Consider the following 21,094-nt stretch of genomic DNA (forward strand, 5'->3'; position numbering starts at 1 on the left):
AAAATCGGATTGTCCTCACTCTTTCTGTGAAGCTATTTATTTTCTTTGGCAATGTTGACATTTTGTGAGGGAGGTACCAGAGAGAGTGGATCGATATTGCCCATCTCCGAACTCAATCTAAGTTTGATAATAATATTCCGAAGCACCATGTTTGGACCGAATCAGACACTCCCTTCGAGATTTATCGTGCGCACCAGACAGACGGATGGATGGACATACGGACATCACTACATCAACTTCAAATGTCCTGAAACGGATTTAGTTCAAAGAGGCTTAGATCATTTGGCCGGATCAAATCGATATATTAGCGGTGTGCTTATTCCAATATAAAAAGTAAATTTATACATCTAAAATAAAACAAAATACTTCATCCAAAGAACCGTATTATAATGTATCATACGCCAAATGTTTCCACGTCCGTTATAACGGATAGATCAATAACATTTTCGTTGAAAAAGTGTATTTTAATTTGTTCAATTTTAAAACAAACAAAAAATATCAATAGAAGTTCCTAGAAAACTACGACCATAAATGGGTTAAAAAACAAATGCTAATTAATTTCAAAAAGATAAACGCATTACGTCAAAAAAGTATTCAAATCAAGTTTGTTGTTTCATAACAATAATAAATCCATTTAAAACAAAATAATCTCTAAAAGCTCGCTTTTAAAATTTTGTTATTATTGTAGGAATATATGTAGGCCTAAATATATAACACCATTGATAAAACTTAACTTGAGGGAATATCATCTATAATTGGTTGTTTCTGAGTAAAGAGTATCTTTGGGACACTTTTTTGCTAGGAGAAAAAGATGTCATTATGAATTGTTATTTTTCAAGGATGAATGGTGATATAGCGATATATAACATTTTACAGACTGTTCTCTTCAAGAATGTCCACTGATGTACGTATTGGACCGGTGGAATTGCCGTGGAAGACACAGTGGTCAAATGAATAATCCTTGTCAAAGGACCTCTCAAAAAAACTTCGAAACTGGTTAACTTTCCCGGCATATTGTCCTAAAGGGACAGAATTATCCTTGTCGAAGGATTTCTGTAGAAATGGGAAAATTCTTTAGAATTTGCCCAATCTTCACTTTATAAACAATAACTAGTAATGGTTCAATAGCTTTCTATTCATATCCATTGGAATTTTGCTAGAAGTTACAGTGGCCAATAGAAATATCTTCTTCAATAAATTTCTCCAGAAATGGAGATGATGAACTTAAGAAATGGTCCAACCTTTTTATCCATTTTACAATTTCAGTGGATAGTACTCTTCATGAACTTCCCATTAATGTCAATATTGGAAAAGCAGACTTATCGTGGAAGACACAGTGGTCAAATGAATAATCCTTGCAAAAGGACCTGCCCGAAAATTACCAAAAACGTCGATTTATTTTATATCCATGGAGATAAATTAAAGGTTCAAATTGCAAAAAATAGCATCAAGTATAAATTAACATAGAAATCAATCAATCAAGAAATTAACATAGAAACCAGTAAAAAGGCCTCCACCATTGGGCAAAGAAAACATTTCTTTGCAAATATATCTGGATTCAAACGTGTTTCACTTTAAACTACGAACTCCGGTAAGATCGGTAGGAGAATGGTTGGAGCCGTTTTATGGTGGCCATACTAAATCGGGAGCCTATAAGACAATTTTATACTACAACGATTGTAGAATCCATTATGAAGTTGTAGAATCCATTATGAAGTACAAATAACAAATTTCGCACAAATCTATTAGAAAATGATATTCAATGTTCTTTCACCGGAGATAGAACCCATTAGACAAATCCGTTGAAAAATGTGGAAAAAATCATCAAAATACCGAATATGGGAAGGTACCCTTATATGGGGACTATACGAAAACGTGGACCTATGCATAAAATTTTCTGCAACCGAATCTAGAACCCACAACGAACTACAAGTACCAATTTTCAGACAAATCCGTTGAAAAATGTGGCAAAAATCATCAAAATACCGAATTTCGGAAAGTACCCTTTATGGGGCCTATGTACATGGACCTATATGTACAATGTTTGGCCACTAGAATTAGAACCCATAACGAACTGCAAATACCAATTTCAAACAAATTGGTGAAAATATGTGGCTAAAACTATCAAAATGCCGAATATCGTGAGGTGCCGTTATGTGGGTGCTATACGAAGACGTAGAGCGATATATCTCATTTTCAATACCTACCATTCCAGACAAAATACAAATTGTTTCGATCTCTACCATCTTTATAACAGATCTTGTGTTTATGGAAATATTAAGATGTGCCAAGTCTGAATGGAATCAGATGTTAAGAGCTTAACGAATATTAAGACTGTTTACCCTTTGTGGGGGAGGTACCAGCATTAGTGGACAAATATATTCTATCTACACACCACCCCTTGGGTTAATAAAAATATTGTGATGTATGTAATTTGAAGACAATCGGACACTTACATCACATCTTTTAAGAGTCTTTATTATTCAACGTTTCGACCATTTGTAGGGAAGGTACTTGATGGAGTGGACCGATATTGTCCATTTTCGCACCTGACCTAGCTAAAGATGGGAGTAGCCACTAAATGGCGTATAATAATAAGATTTAAATTTTGAAATTGCATCTGTAATATAGGTAAATGACTAATCCAGCCTGAATCCACCACCCAAGTCAAGATTTTGTATCGTGTTGAGGACTGTGTGGCATTAGGGTGGCTAAAAATAAAACGTCGTTAGCGGTACACCACCTAAGTTAATATGAAGGGTTAAAACGCGCCGAGAACTGTATGGCATTAGGGTGAATAAAAATGATATGTAGTTAGCGTTTTCCTCTCAATACTCAGGCGCGTCTTGTTGTACATAACTTTGCCCCTTTATTGGACCTCTGGGGTCGACCGTTTAAATGTCCATTACTCGTGGAAACAAAATGATAAAAAAATATCAAAAAATGCAAACACAAATAAAACAGAAACTGCAACACAATGTAAACAAAGGCTTCAAAAAGCGAAAGAAGAGTATACCAGGTATGTCACCACTGTCCGGAAACTATTTGCGAATAATGAGGCAATAATGGCATCAGAAAGAATTTTTGATTGTCGAAGAGATTTCCATTTGATAAGACAAATTTTATGCATGGTGGATACTCTATTAAGGCAAATTACTATTCGGTGATCTTTTACAACTGGCTCCTATAAAACGGAGGCTGGCTGTTTGAAAACAGGAACATCTGTAGGATCAGCTAGTACACACCAAACGAAATACAGACAATGTGGATATAGGTAATATAATATGCCCGTGAAGATAATTTTGAAATATAATATCGAAGACACAAACCACTTGAATTTTGTGTTGGTTCACAAGGGGTTAAGTGAAAAATAGTTGTTTTTTTTTTTAATTTTAATGATTTTTACTACTTTTTGATTAATCAATGTATTTTGAACAAATATCAAGATAAAACCAATTATCCTAAATTAATTTGACAGGAAAATGACACGATTTTCCAACGAGGACGAATCAGCGTGGGACTGGCGGTAGGAAAACTGCATGGAAAATGCTAAATTGCAGAAAAACCTTAATAGCTGCGTCATTGGGGCTGAAAGGTCTCAATTTTCTGCAATTTAGCATTTTCCATGCAGTTTACGTCCGAATTGATTTCGCAAGAGACGGAGTACATCTTATACACCCGAAAGCCATACAGTTTCCAGCTAAGTGCAATTCCAGCTAAGTGCAATTCCCACGACTGTCTATTTTATTATTCTATGATTTTTAGTAAATTTATCTTAAACATTGCCATGTATGTTTAACATAAAACCATTTAACTTAAAAGGTTTTTTTTTACCTATTTATACCCTACAACACTTTGTGTTGGGGGTATTATGAGTTTGATTGGGCCAAAAATTACGAACACCTCGAAATATTTATTTCCCACATAGGAAAGTATATATGGATCTTCCTATCTCGCCGAGCTGAGTCGATCTAGCTATGTATGTCCGTCTGTCCATGTTAATTTGTAATCACTCTACAGGTCGCAATTATGGCCCGATCTTCACGAAATTTAGAATGGAGGTGGGGTAAGGTCAGAATAGAACCCTATTTCTTTTGGAGATGATCGCAAAATATTTAGGGGTCGAAATGGACCAAAAACTGAAAAAATCCTGATTTTGCAGTTGCTCTACAGGTCGCAATTATGGACCAATCGAAGCGGAAATTAGCATGGGGCTAAAGCTTCGGGCTGGGCAGAAGCCTTCCGATTTTGATGGTTATCGGGTAATATTTAGTGGGTGAAAAAGACTATAACATTTGTGTTAAATAAAAGTCAAATTTCCATTATACCGCGAATATTTTTAGTCCCGGCGAAAACATAAATAGACGAACAGGTCAATTCTGACCGTTACGTAGATGCCGATAGTAAATATATCGGATATATATAGCGAAATATATACAATGTGTATATACAAAGGAAAGGAATGTTAGATGGAATGCTTATATCTCAAGAATGGCTGGACCGATTTTGACAAATTTTGTCAATTCAGAATGCCCTCTTCACATAAAAGTATTAAATCTAAAAAAATTGCATAAAAATAAGTCAAAAATGATCTTAATATAGATTTTTTAGTATTTTGCGACATTTATTTATTTTTTCATATTTTTATCGCATGCGATTTTTTCAATTTGACTTATAATATTAAGGTGTACATTTTGTAATATTTTTCCACCTTACAACACAGGTTTGGGATATTATATACAGATTGCAATTATCGTCCGATCCTCACGAAAAGGGTAGGGTTAGGCTCAGAAGGGTTAGGCCTATTGTTTTCAAAGATGTCCGCAATATATTTAGGGGTTGAAATGGACCAACAACTAAAAATGTTCTTGATATTGCAGCCGTTATAAAGGTCATAAATAGAAACCAAAGGACACGAAATCTCGCATGAAGTTAGAGTTTAGGACAGCGGTTAGAATGGACCACTACTTTTGTCTGAAAAATACCAACATTACTTACAGGCGATAGCCGAACTACACAAAATGCGAACTTCTGCCTTTTTTTTGTTGATTTGGTTGACGAATATAGCCAAATATCGTAGACAAGAAGATCTTATAGAAGATTCTAAATTTGGAGATACAGAGGGGCCTCTTGCTTTTGGAGATGATCGCAAAATACGACGGAGTGCGTTAATATTGGGCGAATGTCCCTGGTCAAAATGCTAATGGTAATATCTGGGAAGTGCTCCGTCATATAATTTCAAAAGCGAAATCTTCCAAAATGGATTTGGGCATAAGGGGGCTTCTAACATATTGTAGTGTTGTAGGGTATCACATGGTCGGTCCCGCACGACTATAGCCTTTGCTTACTTGTTTTATTTTAAAAATGTTTAAATACAATTTTCCTTCCGATATTTTTAAAGGTCTCCCGACATTTTCAACTCAAATTGGTGACAATTTTAGGCAATTATCACCTTGCAGATCTTGAGCATATATAATGTATGTCAATGTAATGATTTCTTTTTTAGAAATTACTTCAAGCGGCCTAAATTTTAATTATTGAGTAACAATTTATTAATATTAGTTGTGTTTATGCTTATTATTGTTTTTGCTATATATGCATACGATTTTTTTATAATCTAACAAGCCTGATATATATAAATAATTATAATTTTACAAAAAAACATTAAAAAATATGAATTTCCATAAGAATGCAACTTACACTAATTCTAATTATTTTTCAACTCAAAATAAAATTTTTATTCATTTTTAATAAATACAAAAAGTGATTAAAATGAAAAATAATGAAGATATTAATTTAAAAATAAATATGTATAAATATAATAGGTACTAAATTACAATGATTTCTATAGAAAAAACAAATTTGGAAGAAAAAGTATTTCGTGTAATCTGAAACTATTTCACAAAATGGAAAGAACAAACACAAAACTCTATGTATGTATAATAATAACTAGTCCCCATTCATCATAAAAATGGAAACGACAACGGCGATGACGAAGAGGAAAAAATATAGAGATTTATTTTTCGTGTATGTGCAACGTCTCGTATCTATATATAGCAAGCTAGCTAGCTGTAGCTAGTTGTATCGAGTACATATACATGGATAGTTTGCTGCAAATACATAAGCGTGTCATATAACTCGATTGAGAGGTCTTTCTGTACGAACGTACAATCGTATCCAATCTCCACCTCTCCATCACAAACGAAAATGGCACGAAATTCAATTCTGTGCTGCTGCTTTGCTGGTATCCGATGTTGTTGGTTGTACAACGACTTGAATTGAATGCTTTTCGAAAGAAGAAACACTCGTGACTTGAAATGAAATGAATCGTAGTCGTAGTCGTCGTTACCATCGACATCGCCTCCGTCTTCATCGTTTACTACCTCTCCATTTTAGATTTATCCCATATACCTAACACGCAATAAATTATCCATCTTGTTTTTATTACAGAATTTTATTCTACAATTTCAGTTTTAATTGATCCAAAAAAATGAGGAAATTTATCATATGTACACTTTATAAGCACATTCCTGTATACAAATGTACATTCATATCTATAAGATGTAGGATGTATATATTCTAAAATTGTATACAGAAATATGTATACTTTTATCGTTGAATTACCGTTCCATTTTTAACTATTTTAGGAGACATACGCTATAAAATGTAAAAAAATACTATATTTACTTTAATATTATAACTTTTGTACAATGTTCACATGAATCGAAAATCAGAAGACGGTGGTAACCAATTGACTAAGATTTATTTAAAGATCAAAATATAATGTTGATTAACCTATTATTTAGCACTATACGATACCCTAAATGCCAATACAATATATAGTTTCCGAGATATCGTAACCCATCAGTTGATCTGTTCCAGAACAGCAAGAACTGTGATTTTTCCACTATGAGGGAAAAATAGTAGATTCTTGCAGCTTCTGCATTTGCTAACCCTTAAAGTTATAAATAATATCATATTTGCTTGCATGCAGTAAGGATTCAATCACTTTAAAGGGAATAAATCGAAAAAGAAAAATCAAACTATAGTCTGAAAAAATAGCTCTAGGCATTTTGTTTTTATCGTACAATGAATTAGCATTGTTTTAGGATATTACTAATAATAAGTAATAATAATATTGTAGGTAACAATTTCCAAATGAAATTGAATATTTTCCTACTTAAATTATATATATTACTTATATCATTTAGTAATTAATATTACTATAGTATTACTATATACTATATTTTTCAATTAATGCTACGTAACTTTTGTATTTTTGGAAGAAATATAATAACAGTTCAGAACGATCTCAACGTGATGATGTTTATTGTAAATTCTTCGAAAACAGCGGAGGCAAAAAGTACATAAAAAAATATTTTTTGAAACTGGTTCATAAAGAAACTAGTTCATAAAGAAATAACACTTTTTCTTCTTTTTTTTAAGGCAGTTAGTAATGATTCATCGATGGGACTTTTGTTTTTCAAAACATTCTATTGAATTTAAAATAGGTAAAATTATAAAACTTATTTTTAAATAAAACTTTTAAAACTAAGAAATTAAGAAATTTTAAGTAGAAGCAACTCAGTTCGACCGGGCCGAACTATTAATACCCTCCACTTGGAAGGAAGTTAAAAAATTTTAAAAATTCCGAAAAAAAAAACGTTTAAATGTCTACCTTTATGCGGGGGCTATACGAAGACGTGGATCTACAAAAAGTAATTTTTTGTCGTTAGCTGTAGTGCCCACTAAGATCTTCAAATACCAAATTGAAACAATTCCTGCAAATAATGTCGCTAAAATAATCAAAATAACGAATACAGGGAGGTACCGTTATATGGGGCCTATACGAAGATTTGGACATGCATACGAAATTTGCATGGGCTGTAGTACCCAATACGAAATTCTAATACAAATTTTGAAACAATTCGATTGAATGAAGTCGCTAAAATCATCAAAATACAGAATATCGCGAGGTACTGTTAAATGGCGCTTTAGGAAAACGTGTACCGAAATGGCCCATTTACACATACAATATTAGCCTTCTATTTCAATTCGTTCGAAAAATAGCGTGTTTACAATAGACAGACGCTCATCGCTAAATCGTCTTAGAATTTTACGCTGATCCAGAATATATATACATTGTATACAAACGAAATGATAAATATAATATACCCTTCATAGAATGGTGAAGGGTATGAAAATAAAATTAACACCTGAAAAAAGAAAAAAACTGTAAGGAAAGGTAGAGCTAACAAATAAACAATTATAATGATAATTAAAAACCAAAAGGAACTTATATATAGTCTATCCCACTATGAATCGATTTTCAATCAATTCGACGGAGGCATTTGTGTTTTTCAATATTGAGCTAGCTATATCTGAACCTAATTTCCCCAAAATCTATCCTATCTAAGCTGAAATTACACTTTTAGTGCACAATAAACCTGAAATCGGATAAAGATATATTTGGAAATTATATGTAAATCGAAACCGATCTCTATAACATTTAGCAGCGGTATTTATATGCTGTCTCTGATAGCTGGTACCAAATATCATTGTTTGGAGTGCATTTTACGGGTGTGTCAAAATCGACTAATAAAATATTGATGGGACAAATAGTTATATCTGAACCAACTTTCACCAAATTTCGGCTGAATTCCGTCTTACGCCCCAAAATCTTTTTAATTTTGTGTGCAATAATAAACTTAAAATTGGATAAACATATATATAGAAGCTATATAAATCTAAATGTGAACCGATCTCAATAAAATTTTGCAAAGGTATTTCTGAGCTGTATTTGTGTTACACAAAAATAACAAAATAACAAATCCAAAGAACAATAGATATAGAAGCTATAGATATATCCGAATCGATCTTCACCAAATTTGAAATACTTGTTTCTCATGTGGCAAATTCTATCTTATTTTAGCTAATATTAAACCTTAGGTGTACAATAAAAACAAATCGGATGACGATATGTATAGGAGCTATATGTAAACATTAATCGATTATCTCCAATTTCAATAGGGTTTATCTCGAACATCCATGTATCGACTCAGAACTACGGCCTAACTTGTTTCTTTCCCTATGTTACAAACAAATGCACAAAGACCCTTACCCAAGGATATAAATATTAAGTTTGGACCGATGTCCTCCATTATTAAGTAAAAAAACTTTCTTAATAAAGTCATTTGGATTGCACTTTAAACTGCAAATACCAATGAGATCGGTTTGAGTTAAAATTATCAAACTACAATAAAGTAAATATAATTGTTATATGAGGCCACACTAGAACTAAAACCCATATCAACAATTTTCTATTACAAGGATTGTTATCTATTGCGGGTCTTAAATACCATTTTTGAAACAATTCTGTGGAATATTGTGGATCACCAAAATACCAAATATCGGTGAGTACCGTTATATGGAAACCAATATGGGAAATGTTGGAGGACAATGGACCGATTGTAGAACCCATTATGGACTTTATGTAGGCGTGCACACACATTTTTTATCATCTGCTGTAATACCAATTACGAAATTTAAACAAAAATTTGAAATAATTCCGGTCTATGATGACTCTAAAATCATAAAAATACCGAATATTGGGAGGTATCGTTATATGGTTATATTATATCGGGCTATGGAAAGACGTATGCCTGAATATGTATTTTTTTTTTTTTTTGTCATAGCCTGTTGTGCTCATTATCATTTTTAAATACGGAATTTTAAACAATTCCGGCAAATAATGCCGCTAAAATTATCAAAATACCGAATGTTGGAGGTACCATTATATGGAGGCTATACGACGTGGACCAACATGGTTCATTTTCACATGTGTGCAAAATTTCTTCTATCTCGATGCGTTCGAAAAATAGCGTGATTACAACAGATAGGCAGACAGACGAACATTCACAAAGAATTTTACGCTGACCTAGTATATACTTTGTAAGGTCTATCACGAGTATTTCGAGGAGTTACAAACGGAATAACAAAGTTAATTTACCCTCCATAGAATGGTGGAGGCTTTTAAAAAATGTAAAAAATAAGACTCAAATGATAATAATTCCAAATAACAAATTAGAAACAATTCCGTGGAAAAGGGTGTCTAAAATCATGAAACTACTAAATATTGGGAGGTATCATCATAAGGGGACTGTATGCAAACGTGAACTGGTAAAGCTCATTGTTATTACGAATGATCCTAGGCACAAATCAAACTATGAAGCCAAATTTCAAAGCTCTACATCAAATAATGATTTCAGCAGACAGACGAACCTTAGGATTAAGTGCTGATTACGAATATACATACTTTATGGGATCTCCGATTATTTAGAGGTGTGAAAAATGCTATGAAAACAAAACGGACTGCATCCTAACCGGCACACCCCTTATAGATTCGACAACACTGATAACGGTAAATGAACAGCATTTTTAAATGCAAAATATTTTGCCGGCCGTTAATCACAGGGTACATTTAGTTTGTCATTCCGTTTACAACTATTCGAAATATTCGGAGTGTGAAATTTTTTTATTGATTTAGCTATATCTACTATATTTGTGTCTGGTTAGTTTTCCTGCAGGAATTGTCAAGCAACTTCTTTATGACAAAACTACAAAACAATTACGCTTGCGAAATAAATATGTTTTTAAATTGCTTGTCGAAATATAAATCCCCGAAAGGAGAAGAAGAGGAGTTGCAAGTGATTGCAAGAAGAAATTTGTCCAGCAAGAATTTGCAAACTCTCAGTGAAAGAACTGTTAAAATTGTCGTCTCAAATCACACTCTTCTGCAGATCTTTCATGTTAACAGACGACTTTCAGCAACAATCGTTACAAATTTTAGGGTAACCAGACACACGTTATATCTGCCCGTCTACTGAATACACGATAGAGCTAGCACAATTTAAGATATAACTCTAAAACTTTACACAGGCACAGATGTCACTCATATGTTTCGTATTGAATATAATAACGAATTCAGACTTATTTGCTATGTTAGGAATAAATTTTACGTACTTCGTATTCAACTGAGGAGATTAAAAGTTATTGGAGACAATAATGGCGCTAAAGTTGACGTCAATTTGATTAAGTGTCGGTTCATTCAAACCTTTCCTTTATAGATCATTTTAAATCTTTATCTCACATGCCGTTAAACCGTTGAATCGTTTCTTAAATTTTCTACACCTTTGATTGAAAAACTTTTATTTATCTACTTATATATAACCTCCACAACGAACTGCGCAATTTCATCCCTTGTTGTGACTTTCGGAGTAAATTTGAAGCCATAGTAAATCATGGTTTTAGGGTTTCGAACTAATAACATCTTCTATAAATTATATATATTATCTATAAATTATAAAATCTAGTAAAAGATTATATTGTTAATAGATTTCATAATTTAAAGACATTTTTCCTCGCAACGAATAAATACGTACGCAAAAATTATTCCGGGCGACGAAAATATATTTTTTAAACTCAATGTATTGTTTACTATTCATCAGTTATTGTTTCAAATCCTTCCCAAATTTTGCTAGTTATTTTTTCGACTTGTAGAAAAATTACATAGTCAATACCATCCCTTGTCATTTCTAGTTAAGACAAAAGAAACACATGTCTTATCACAGTTTCTCTATCCCTCTACTCTTCTTTACTTGAGACTATCAACACATGTCTCTTACATACATTAAAGAAACAATTTACCATTTATGTTTAATGTTTTGTTCCCCTTCCACATCATTCATTACTACAACATCCTTAAGGCATAGTAGAACTTACGTTTTATGATAATTTCCTCCATTTGGATGGATGGTGTTATCGTTAATTGTTCCACTGGCTCTGATTTAATATTCGTTATCATTGGAGGCATATGTTGTGAGTGTTGTTGTTGTTGCTGATGCTGCTGCTGTTGAAGACGCTGATGATGATAGTAATGCTGCTGATGTTGTTGTTGCTGATAATGATGCTGCTGCTGTTGTTGTTGCTGATGATGATGATGCAGCTGCTGTTGTTGTTGCTGTTGATGATGATGACGTTGACTTGATGATGTTGGTGGCTGAGTATATAACGAACTATGAGAATAGGCATCATAGGCTGCACCTCTAGCACCACCAATGGCCAACATAGACGGTGCACCAGCCCCACCACCATGTTGTGTATTTACCATTTCAAGGTCATAAACTCGGCTACAACCAACAATAACTCCACCTCCTCCTGAGCCAGTAATAACACTAGTTCCACTGCCGACGACATTCGGGGGGCCACCAACACCAGCCAGTGTTGAGAAATGTGGTGCCGAAGCCGACGACGACGAGCCAGTTGCCGGCATGGCCGATGCTGAATTGTGCGTTGAACTTGTGCCACCTGCACCACCACCCACTCCCACTGGGATGCCACCACCACCAGCATAACCACTTGTAAACATATGCGTTGGTGGTGGGGGCGGTGGGGCTGGCATTGCATGGCCATGTTGCTGTGGGTGGTGGGGATGCGGAGCATGATGGTGTTGTTGTTGCAGATGGCGGGAATCTCTTATGTGAAGACCATGGTGATATTGTGGCGGCGGTGGCTGTGCCTGCGGTGGGGGAATACCCGCTGCTGCATGTGCGTTATACCATTGCTGGTGTTGTTGTTGCTGCTGCTGAGCAGCAACATGATGTGAACTGGAAGAAGGTGGTGGAGGAGGTCCTGGATGGGGGGCATGTGTATGATGTGCCGGAACTGGCGGAGGATGATGCGGATATGGGGCATGTATATGATAATGTTTACGCGGCTGGTGTTGTTGTGACATTTTGTCAAAACCGACAACAACAACAAATCCAGCCTAGCCCCCAAATCGACAAACACCAAACAAAAACGAAAACAAACGATACAATTCCAATAACACAACAGCCGGTTTTAGAACCAACAACACGTCAAAGATGTAAATAACAACAACGTAGTATGTATGTAAACACTTGTTAACCAAACACACAAATCGAACCGACCGACCGACCAAACGAACGAAAGAATCGCGTTGTTTTATTTATTTGCTTTTGCTAACCAAAACAAAAACACTCGACATTCGCTCTCACTCTCTCACGGAATGCTCAGTTGCCGCAAACTTATTTACTTGTGTGGCTCTCTCCTTATGTACCATTTTCCGTTTGGTTGTGTGTGCGTGTGTGTTTTGACTTGACTTAGGTATATGTATTCATTTTTTTGCTGTAATCTGACTTCCCAATTAGACAATTTTTTCACTTTGAATTTTTCCATTAAATATCTCACATTTTTCGCATAATACTCATTGCAATTTCATTGAATTTGTGTAAATTTCATTTGGGAAGCAGCAAATTTCACTAATTTAATGCATTTTTAGATTTTATTTTGATTTTTATCTTTTTGTAGAAGCACTTGAAAAACTTGCGTGGATTTTTTCCGTATCTATTCTCTGCATTCACTGAAAAACAACTGCTTCGTTCGCTTCACTTTGACAACTGCTGGCACATAGGTCGAGTAAGTGGGTACTTTGGGTACCTTGCTCCAGTCGACAAGCGATGCCACAGAATAAATTCTGTTGAATACTTGGGGAATTTTCTAAAAGCAAAATAGATGAAAATTAATGTTTTGTTAAAAACATTGTTTACAATATACTTTGCAATTTTCATGACCAAGGAAGTCACATCGTGCATGATTCTTTTATAAAATACTTCAAAAACAGTTTATTTTATTAATAAAAACTCTGTTTGCTGCCTTCTCAAAAAATATCAACAAACAAATGAGATAGGGTTCACTAAGCCTGTTGCAATTGTCAACAATTTAAATACCAACAATACGTAAACGCTACGTTACGTACCACTGCAGCTATGTCCATAAAATATTAAATAATGTTTAGTACTTATACTGTTAATACTATTAACAATTTACAAATTTGAATAATATTATACATTTGAAAATATCACATTCTATATACACACAAATCAGTGATGGAAAATAGTTTTCAGTTAAGATAAATAAGTTTGATATGAAAAAAAAAATTTAGACTTCGGCTCGCTCATTAAAGCTATTATCCAGTTTCGCCATGATATTGAAAAATTTAACAGTTTGCATTACATTTTTGAGCGAAAATCCAGGCATTTCATTCAGTTTTCGGGCTATTTGACTCAATTTAAAAATGAAAACAAATTTTTGCATATAAATTTGAATGAGTCTGACAGGAAGCGGAAGTTTCACGAACCTGTCCTACCTCTTTATTGTACAAAGCTTGCAATTCTTCCAGTAAAGCTTGCAATTCTCCAGTAACATTAGAGTGTTCGGCTACTCGAGAATTTGTATAAATTTTTACTTGAATCTGTTCTTTTACACAAAAGTCCAGTAAGTGAGAGCGAAATGAGAGAGACATTTTGGCACTTGAGTTACTGAGAGTTTGCGAATTCTTACTGGAAAAAAATTCGCCAGTAGGAATTATCCAGTAACATCAGCTGTTCAATAATCAGGCGTTTTGTAAACAAACAAACAAATTTAACCAATCTAGTTTTTGAAGAGAATCTATTAAATTTATTAACAAAAATGATTGAATTAAACGTAATTGAAGATAAAAAACATGTAATTTTAAAGCTGATTTTTTGTTTATTTATTTTCAAATCCAGCTAAAATATAGTTCCTTCGTGGAACACCATTGTCCATGCCTATAGCATTTGGAGGTGTTGGAATAATAGTTATTTGTAGCAATGGGTATCTTTGTGCATGGGAACATGGTACAATAAAAAGGTAAGGTAGAGCTACCAGCTGATTACAATTTTTTCTAAGTGTGCCCGACTTCTGCCAATTTTGTGTAGGTATTTATTGTTTTGAAAAATGAAATCAAAATATTTTCAAAATCAATGATTGGAAGGCGCGTACATTGCGAGACGCGCATTATAGCTATTCGCCAGTTTTGCCATGGAATTATAAGATATAACTGTTTAGACCATATTTTTGAAAGAAAATCTTGGCATTTAATTCTGCCGTTTAACTGATTTTAAAAATGAGGAAAAATATTGAATAAATGAAAATAAACTTATTGCTTGGGAATTTGACAGGAAGCGGGTATAGCCTGAGGGCTGTACTTCTGAAGTTTTACGTACTTGTTCTACCTTCTTATTGTAGCATGAATAAAATTAAGAAGACGAAGTCATGCAATCATAGTAGAGTAATACAGGTAGTCAGATCGACACAGCTGCTGGGACAATGAACTGTCAAACTAAATTTTGAATGACAAGTTATTCAAATTCGAAAAAATTGTTGAAAAATTAATATCATAACAATCTCCGACTAGTGTTGTATAAGAAAAAATATAAATATCTACTTATTTTTGTAAAAACATTTCAAAACTTGCATATTAATGTTCCCAAGTGTCGATGCATCTACCCATGGTACAATGAAGAGAATGTAGGCTAACTTTGAAATATTCTTCTGCTATGCATTTTTTCTTTTTGTGCCCTCATTCTGTCAAAACATATACATATTTTGTGTATGTGTGTGTATTGTTTTGAATAAAAAAGTATAATTGAAATTATTTCAAATTTGGTTGCAAAATGAATGCAAATTTTCCCCGAAATGGGTAACAAATTGTACAATTTTGTGATAAAACTGTAATTTCCTACTGTTTTAGGTTTAATCTTGTGAAATAACACCGAAATTCCATTCTTTTTCTGCGGGGTTTCTCAATATATTAATTTTGTTAAAAAAAAAATTAAAAATAAACAAAGCCAACTGTTGCTTATTTGAAAGTCTATTTGACACTACAAGACTCCAGCACAGAGTTGCTTTGAAGTTGAGCAACCTATTTTATTGAGCTATTGCTGCAATAAGCATTTTTTACACCAGAATTTGAATACTTTCTGAACAATTGTTCAGATCTAAAATGTAAACCCAATAAACATTACACACTTCCTTTAATTTCTACTTCTTTTATTAAATATTTTAACTATTTACGTAACTTTTGGACCCCTTTCACCAACACGTTGCCGCAATAATTCCTTAACTTCTTCGCCATCGGCAACAGTGTCTTTTTCGGCATGTTCATCAAGTATTCTACGCAATTCTTTTTTAACATCTTGTATGCGTGCAGAATTTTGTGCCGATATCGAGAGAATACGTTCAAAGCGTATTACCCGGTCGGGTCGTATTTCAGGAGGGCATTCGTGCAGCTTTGATTCCAAGTCCTTTATGAAAGGCTTTTGAGTTTTTAATATTTCCGACGATCCTTCAAGATCCATTTTGTTCAGCAGTAAAATACATGGTTTGTCTAATAATGTGGCGTCATACATTTCCAATTCCTTGTTTAGGGCATAAATATTTTCCAAACAATTGCGACGAGCATGTTTTGGACTTAATTGGAAACCAAATATATCAACCATAAACAAAAGAAGGCGGGTGCGTTCAATGTGTTTTAAGAATTTGTGACCCATACCGAAATTGGCATGGGCTCCCTCAATTAAACCGGGCAAATCGGCAATGGTTATGGATCTTAGATCAGGATATTCTACCGTACCCACCTGAGGTCGTATGGTGGTGACTAAAAACACAAAATAATTAAAGAAAATAATATGTGAAAATATATATTACCGCTTACATGGATATGATGCAATTTTTGGTTTCGCCTTAGATATGGCTTTCAAGAATGTACTTTTGCCAGCATTGGGAAAGCCCACCAAACCCACATCAGCAATTAATTTCAAATCTAAGTTAATGGTTTTATGCTCCCCCGGCTTGCCCAAGAAGTTCGTGCCGGTACAACCACCAATACCTCCACCTGCTGCAATGCACCTGGCACCCGGCTCATTTAGATCGGCCAAAAGTTTTCCGTTGTCATCATAAATTTGTACTCCAACAGGCACTTCGATTTTCTCATCAACTCCCCGTCTTCCTAGTATTCTTACTTTGCTGCTGTCTTCACCACTCGAAGCTGCTGCCTTCTTTTCTTTGAAGCGTTGGGCCAGTTGTTTGAGGGTTGTACCCTCCTTGGCCTCTAAATAAACACATCCCCCCTGACCACCAATGCCACCGTATTTGGGTAGCCCATTTCCACCATGTCCTCCTTTGACAGTTAACCGTAGTGTGTCTAAGAAGGCATTACGCATGTGAGCACGAGGAGTCTATGAAAGAGAGCAGAATTAATTAGCGCCCATGAGAGGCAACCTCTGTAGTTTACCTTTTTGGTTGCCTTTAACAAGAAACTAAATAATTGAACCATTGTTTAATAGATTTATATTCAGTTTTGTTTAAATTCAATTTCCATTTGTGCTGTTACGTGCGGTGGGGTGCTTCTGAAATGTAAACAATAACCAGCTGTCCAAACCAAATGCATTTAATATAGACGGGTTCACATTGCACGATACATTAATGTTCCCTTTAATATGAGGTGTGTTTTATTTACCAACACACTGTTATTATGAGTTGAATCTAAAGAAGCCTAGCGTAAAGATATAAATTATAGTTGTGTTCCAGAACCTGCAAATTAGTACTAATTAGCGCTAATTTTGCTACAACGCGTTCCCGTACTCCAAAAACTAGCAAAACTTGCAGCTCTCTCGAGAAAAAAATGGCGCTGAGTGGTGCACATTTCTGCTTGTTTTAGCTACATGAATTTGGCCGAGCAGAAATGTGCATATTGTAAATTTGACATTTAATTGGCAGGGCTAACAAGGTTGAAAAATGTGTTGATACATTTCAATAAGGAAAATGATCAACTTGAAAACTAAAGGAAAAACTAATATTTGTCGTGCAAAAAACAAAAAGAGAAAATATGGAGCAACTGATGTATTCACTTTTGGATGATCCCAGCAGTGAAGAGGACTGGCTGAATGAGGAATCAGATTATTAATTATTATTATAAATTATTAATTTTAACCTATCGTCTTCAATACTCATTTTTTAAGTGTTGGCGCCCTTTTCAGTAAGGTTTCACCAGTCCGATTTAGGCTGTTTACTTTTGGAATTTTGAATTTTGACATTTTATCGCATTTCTGCTAATTTTCCGTTCCCTTATTTTTTGAGCAAACCTAAATGAGAATGACATTTCGAACTGTTCTCTCTTCTGCTAGTTTTACTACTAAAAAAGTACTGGAACACAACTTATGTCCGAAATTGAACTGAGAAGCCAGCCAATGACTCAATCCAGTAAGTAAAATTCGTCTATGGCGATGAGAATCTAATAGACTTCTATAATCATTTTTACGGGTACATTTTTCATTCTTGAAAGTTCCACTTATGGTAAAAGAATACAGGTTTTCTCATCGACACAGACGTCATACTAATTTTGAATAAAAAGTTATTCAAATTTGTAAAAATTGTTAAGAAAATGCATATTATAACAACCTCCGATTGGTGTCGTATAAGAAAACTTATCAAAAAACTACTGATTTTTGAAAATACATCGATATACCAATGTTCCCAATCGTTGATGCATCCTCCCGTATCCTTCTACCATGGTTCTACTAATATCATTATTCATGAACTTCAAAAACTTTGTTTTGTTGTTCTTTACGTTTAAATTTGTTGCTAACAAAGTGGAGAACGCAGGCAGAAGTAAGTAAACTTAGGGTGTAAGTACATAAGAACCTTGAAGTCATAGCTAGGCATATTTTGTGCCATTTCATAAAGAGTTTACAAAGCCGCACTAAAATCGTTTTCCATTATGATTTGACATTAATATGCCTAGCCATGACTTCAAACTTTTTATGTACTTGCACCTTTAACTATAATCATGGTACAATAAGGAGGTAGAACAGCTTCGTAAAACTAGAGAAATACAGCCCTGAGGCTATGCCCGCTCCCTGTCAGAATTATTCAATATTACATGCAACAAGTTGTTTTCATTTAGCGCGAAAGGCAAATGAAATGCCTGGATGTTCTCTCAAAAATGTGATGCTAAATGTTCAATCTTTCAATTCCATGGCAAATCTGTTATCTATCATTAATGCGCGACCCGCAATGTAAGTTTCTTCCAATAATTGATTTAAAAAAAAAATATTTTATTTTTTAAAATAAAAAATTTGTTTGTTAGCTGGCTCGAGACAGAACATTTGTTCCAAAAGCCGAGTTTAGAAAAGATTTCCAGGCGCGTCGGTCTTGTGCGCAGTTTTTCCAATTTGAAAGACCATGTTCCGATATATTGTCTTCTACTTGGTCTTTCCATCATTCTTGGCCTTCCCCTTCTGCGTGAATCATCAGTAGACTGATAAAAATAGTACAACGTTTCAGATTTGGATAATATTGACTACTTCCTATACTTTATATGAGATATGTGCAAAATTTAGGAAAATGTAGAGATATAGCGACCCGAAGTATTCCATTTTCATACTTCATATAATACAGGTAAAAATATTGGTATGTGCTAAATTTGAAGGTAATCGAACATTAATACCCAATTTTATGTTGTAAAGAATCGCCGACTTGTTTTGCAAGTTATGACTGATGTAAGCATTGGAAACTGTAACTCTTTGTGCGTGAGGTACCAGAATGGGTTGGTAATACATATATACCGTATTTACAACAGATCGTGCGTTAGCAAAAATATTCGGATGTGTGAAGTTTGAAGAGAGTCGGAACTTATTTCAGTTTCTTTAATCGTTTTGTTTTTCAAAATCTTGAACCCTATGTGGGGGAGGTATCAGAAGAAATTGCTCGATCTTTATAAAACATTTTGTGTTGATGGTAATATTAAGATGTACCAAGTTTGAATTGAATCGGATATTAAGTTTGCGTTTTATGAGGTATATGGTTACTCAAAATGTTGACTCTTTATGGGAGTTACCAGAAGGAGTGGACCGATATTGTCCATCTCCGAACTTGATCTATGTCTGATAATAATATCACGATGTATTAAGTTTGGACCAAATAGGATACTCAATTAGAGAGTTATCGTGCGCACCAGCCAGCCAGACAGACGGACGGACATCGCTAGATCGACACCAAATGTACTGAAACGGATTTGGTCCAAAGAGGCCTATGGTCTAAAACCGTTTTTTTTTAATGATGCACGTTTTTTCGTATCAATTGATATATACCCTCTGTACCCATATGGCTGAGAGTATAAAAAAGTAAGGTAAAGATTGCAGCTGATTACAATTTTTTTTGTGCGTATCTGACATCTGTCGATTTTACGGGTGTATTAATTGTTTTGAAAAATAAAAACAAAAAATTATCAAAATCAATGATTGAATGAAATATACCAGTCTTGCAATATTGAACGGTTTTTGATAATTAGTTTGAAAGAAAATCCATGCATTTCATTCATCTTTCATCGATATTTCATTAGTTTTATGAAGCTGTTCTACCTCCTTATTGTACCATGGGCAACACCATTTCTTAAGCTGGCCATAGACGAACGATTTGTTGGTGTGATTTGCAAATTTATTGCTGCGATTTATTGCATATCGTTTCTCCACACACGCTCGAACAAATCATAATTCGGCCGACGTTGAAGAGTAAGCATATGCTACGAAGCGGATGATGTTCATTTTGTGTTTGAACTTCGGTTTGTGCTTCTGTTTGAATTTTGTGGCAGAAAATTTTTTATTTAACAATTGGTTTTTTCTGTTGATAGGAAACTTAAAAAAACATGTGCGACGATGCAGTGGCTGATGCAGCTGCGCTTTTAATTATATATACATGTTTAGAAAATAAAAAACAAGAAAAGAAAAAAATCGAAAAAAAAAGAAAAAGAAAATGGAGTGAAGAGTGGTTGCTCGAAAGAAAAAAGCATTCCCATGTAGCAACGCTCAAAAATATGGAAATGCTTACTCCAAGGGATTATAAAAATTTTCCATTTTGTTACGAGTTTTTCCCATGATTTTTATTTTTCTAATTTGTCTTTATATTTTTCACTTTTTGTTTGCCAAATGGCATTTTCATTTTTTAACACATCAAAAAATTCTATCATAAAGTCTTTGCTTGCCATTTTTTGTGTGCACTACATGACCTTTCGTTACAATCAAGGTAGATCTAACAGGTAACCGCATCGGCGAATTGCTACAACAAAGCAACTTTTGTGGTCCCCTCAAATGTCAAAATTGGCATCTAAGGCGAAAAACATAGATTCGCCATGACATTTAAAAGTTGCGGCAAA

At 34.3% G+C, this 21,094-nt stretch overlaps 2 protein-coding genes across 2 annotated transcripts in view; both read right to left on the reverse strand.

The window, feature by feature from the left end:
* Nucleotides 1–13,754, reverse strand: part of LOC101901640 (uncharacterized) — a 51,657-nt gene extending 37,903 nt beyond the window's left edge. Inside the window, exons 1-2 of the mRNA XM_005185149.4 lie at nucleotides 13,636–13,754; nucleotides 11,782–13,578 (exon numbers count right to left, since the gene is read on the reverse strand). Coding sequence (XP_005185206.2) covers nucleotides 11,782–12,793 — 1,012 coding nt within the window. The 5' untranslated portion in view covers nucleotides 12,794–13,578; nucleotides 13,636–13,754. The remainder of the gene's footprint in view (nucleotides 1–11,781; nucleotides 13,579–13,635) is intronic.
* Nucleotides 13,755–15,916: 2,162 nt separating this feature from the next.
* Nucleotides 15,917–17,335, reverse strand: LOC101900677 (GTP-binding protein 10 homolog). Its single transcript, XM_005185143.4, has 3 exons — nucleotides 17,177–17,335; nucleotides 16,598–17,120; nucleotides 15,917–16,540 (listed from the first exon to the last, which is right to left on the reverse strand). The coding sequence occupies exons 1-3, from the start codon at nucleotides 17,216–17,218 to the stop codon at nucleotides 15,954–15,956; spliced, it is 1,152 nt and encodes a 383-aa protein (XP_005185200.1). The 5' UTR covers nucleotides 17,219–17,335; the 3' UTR covers nucleotides 15,917–15,953.
* Nucleotides 17,336–21,094: the final 3,759 nt, after the last annotated feature.

This window comes from Musca domestica, unplaced genomic scaffold (genome assembly GCF_030504385.1).
Source record: "Musca domestica strain aabys unplaced genomic scaffold, Musca_domestica.polishedcontigs.V.1.1 7, whole genome shotgun sequence".
Classification (NCBI taxonomy): Eukaryota; Metazoa; Arthropoda; class Insecta; order Diptera; family Muscidae; genus Musca; species Musca domestica.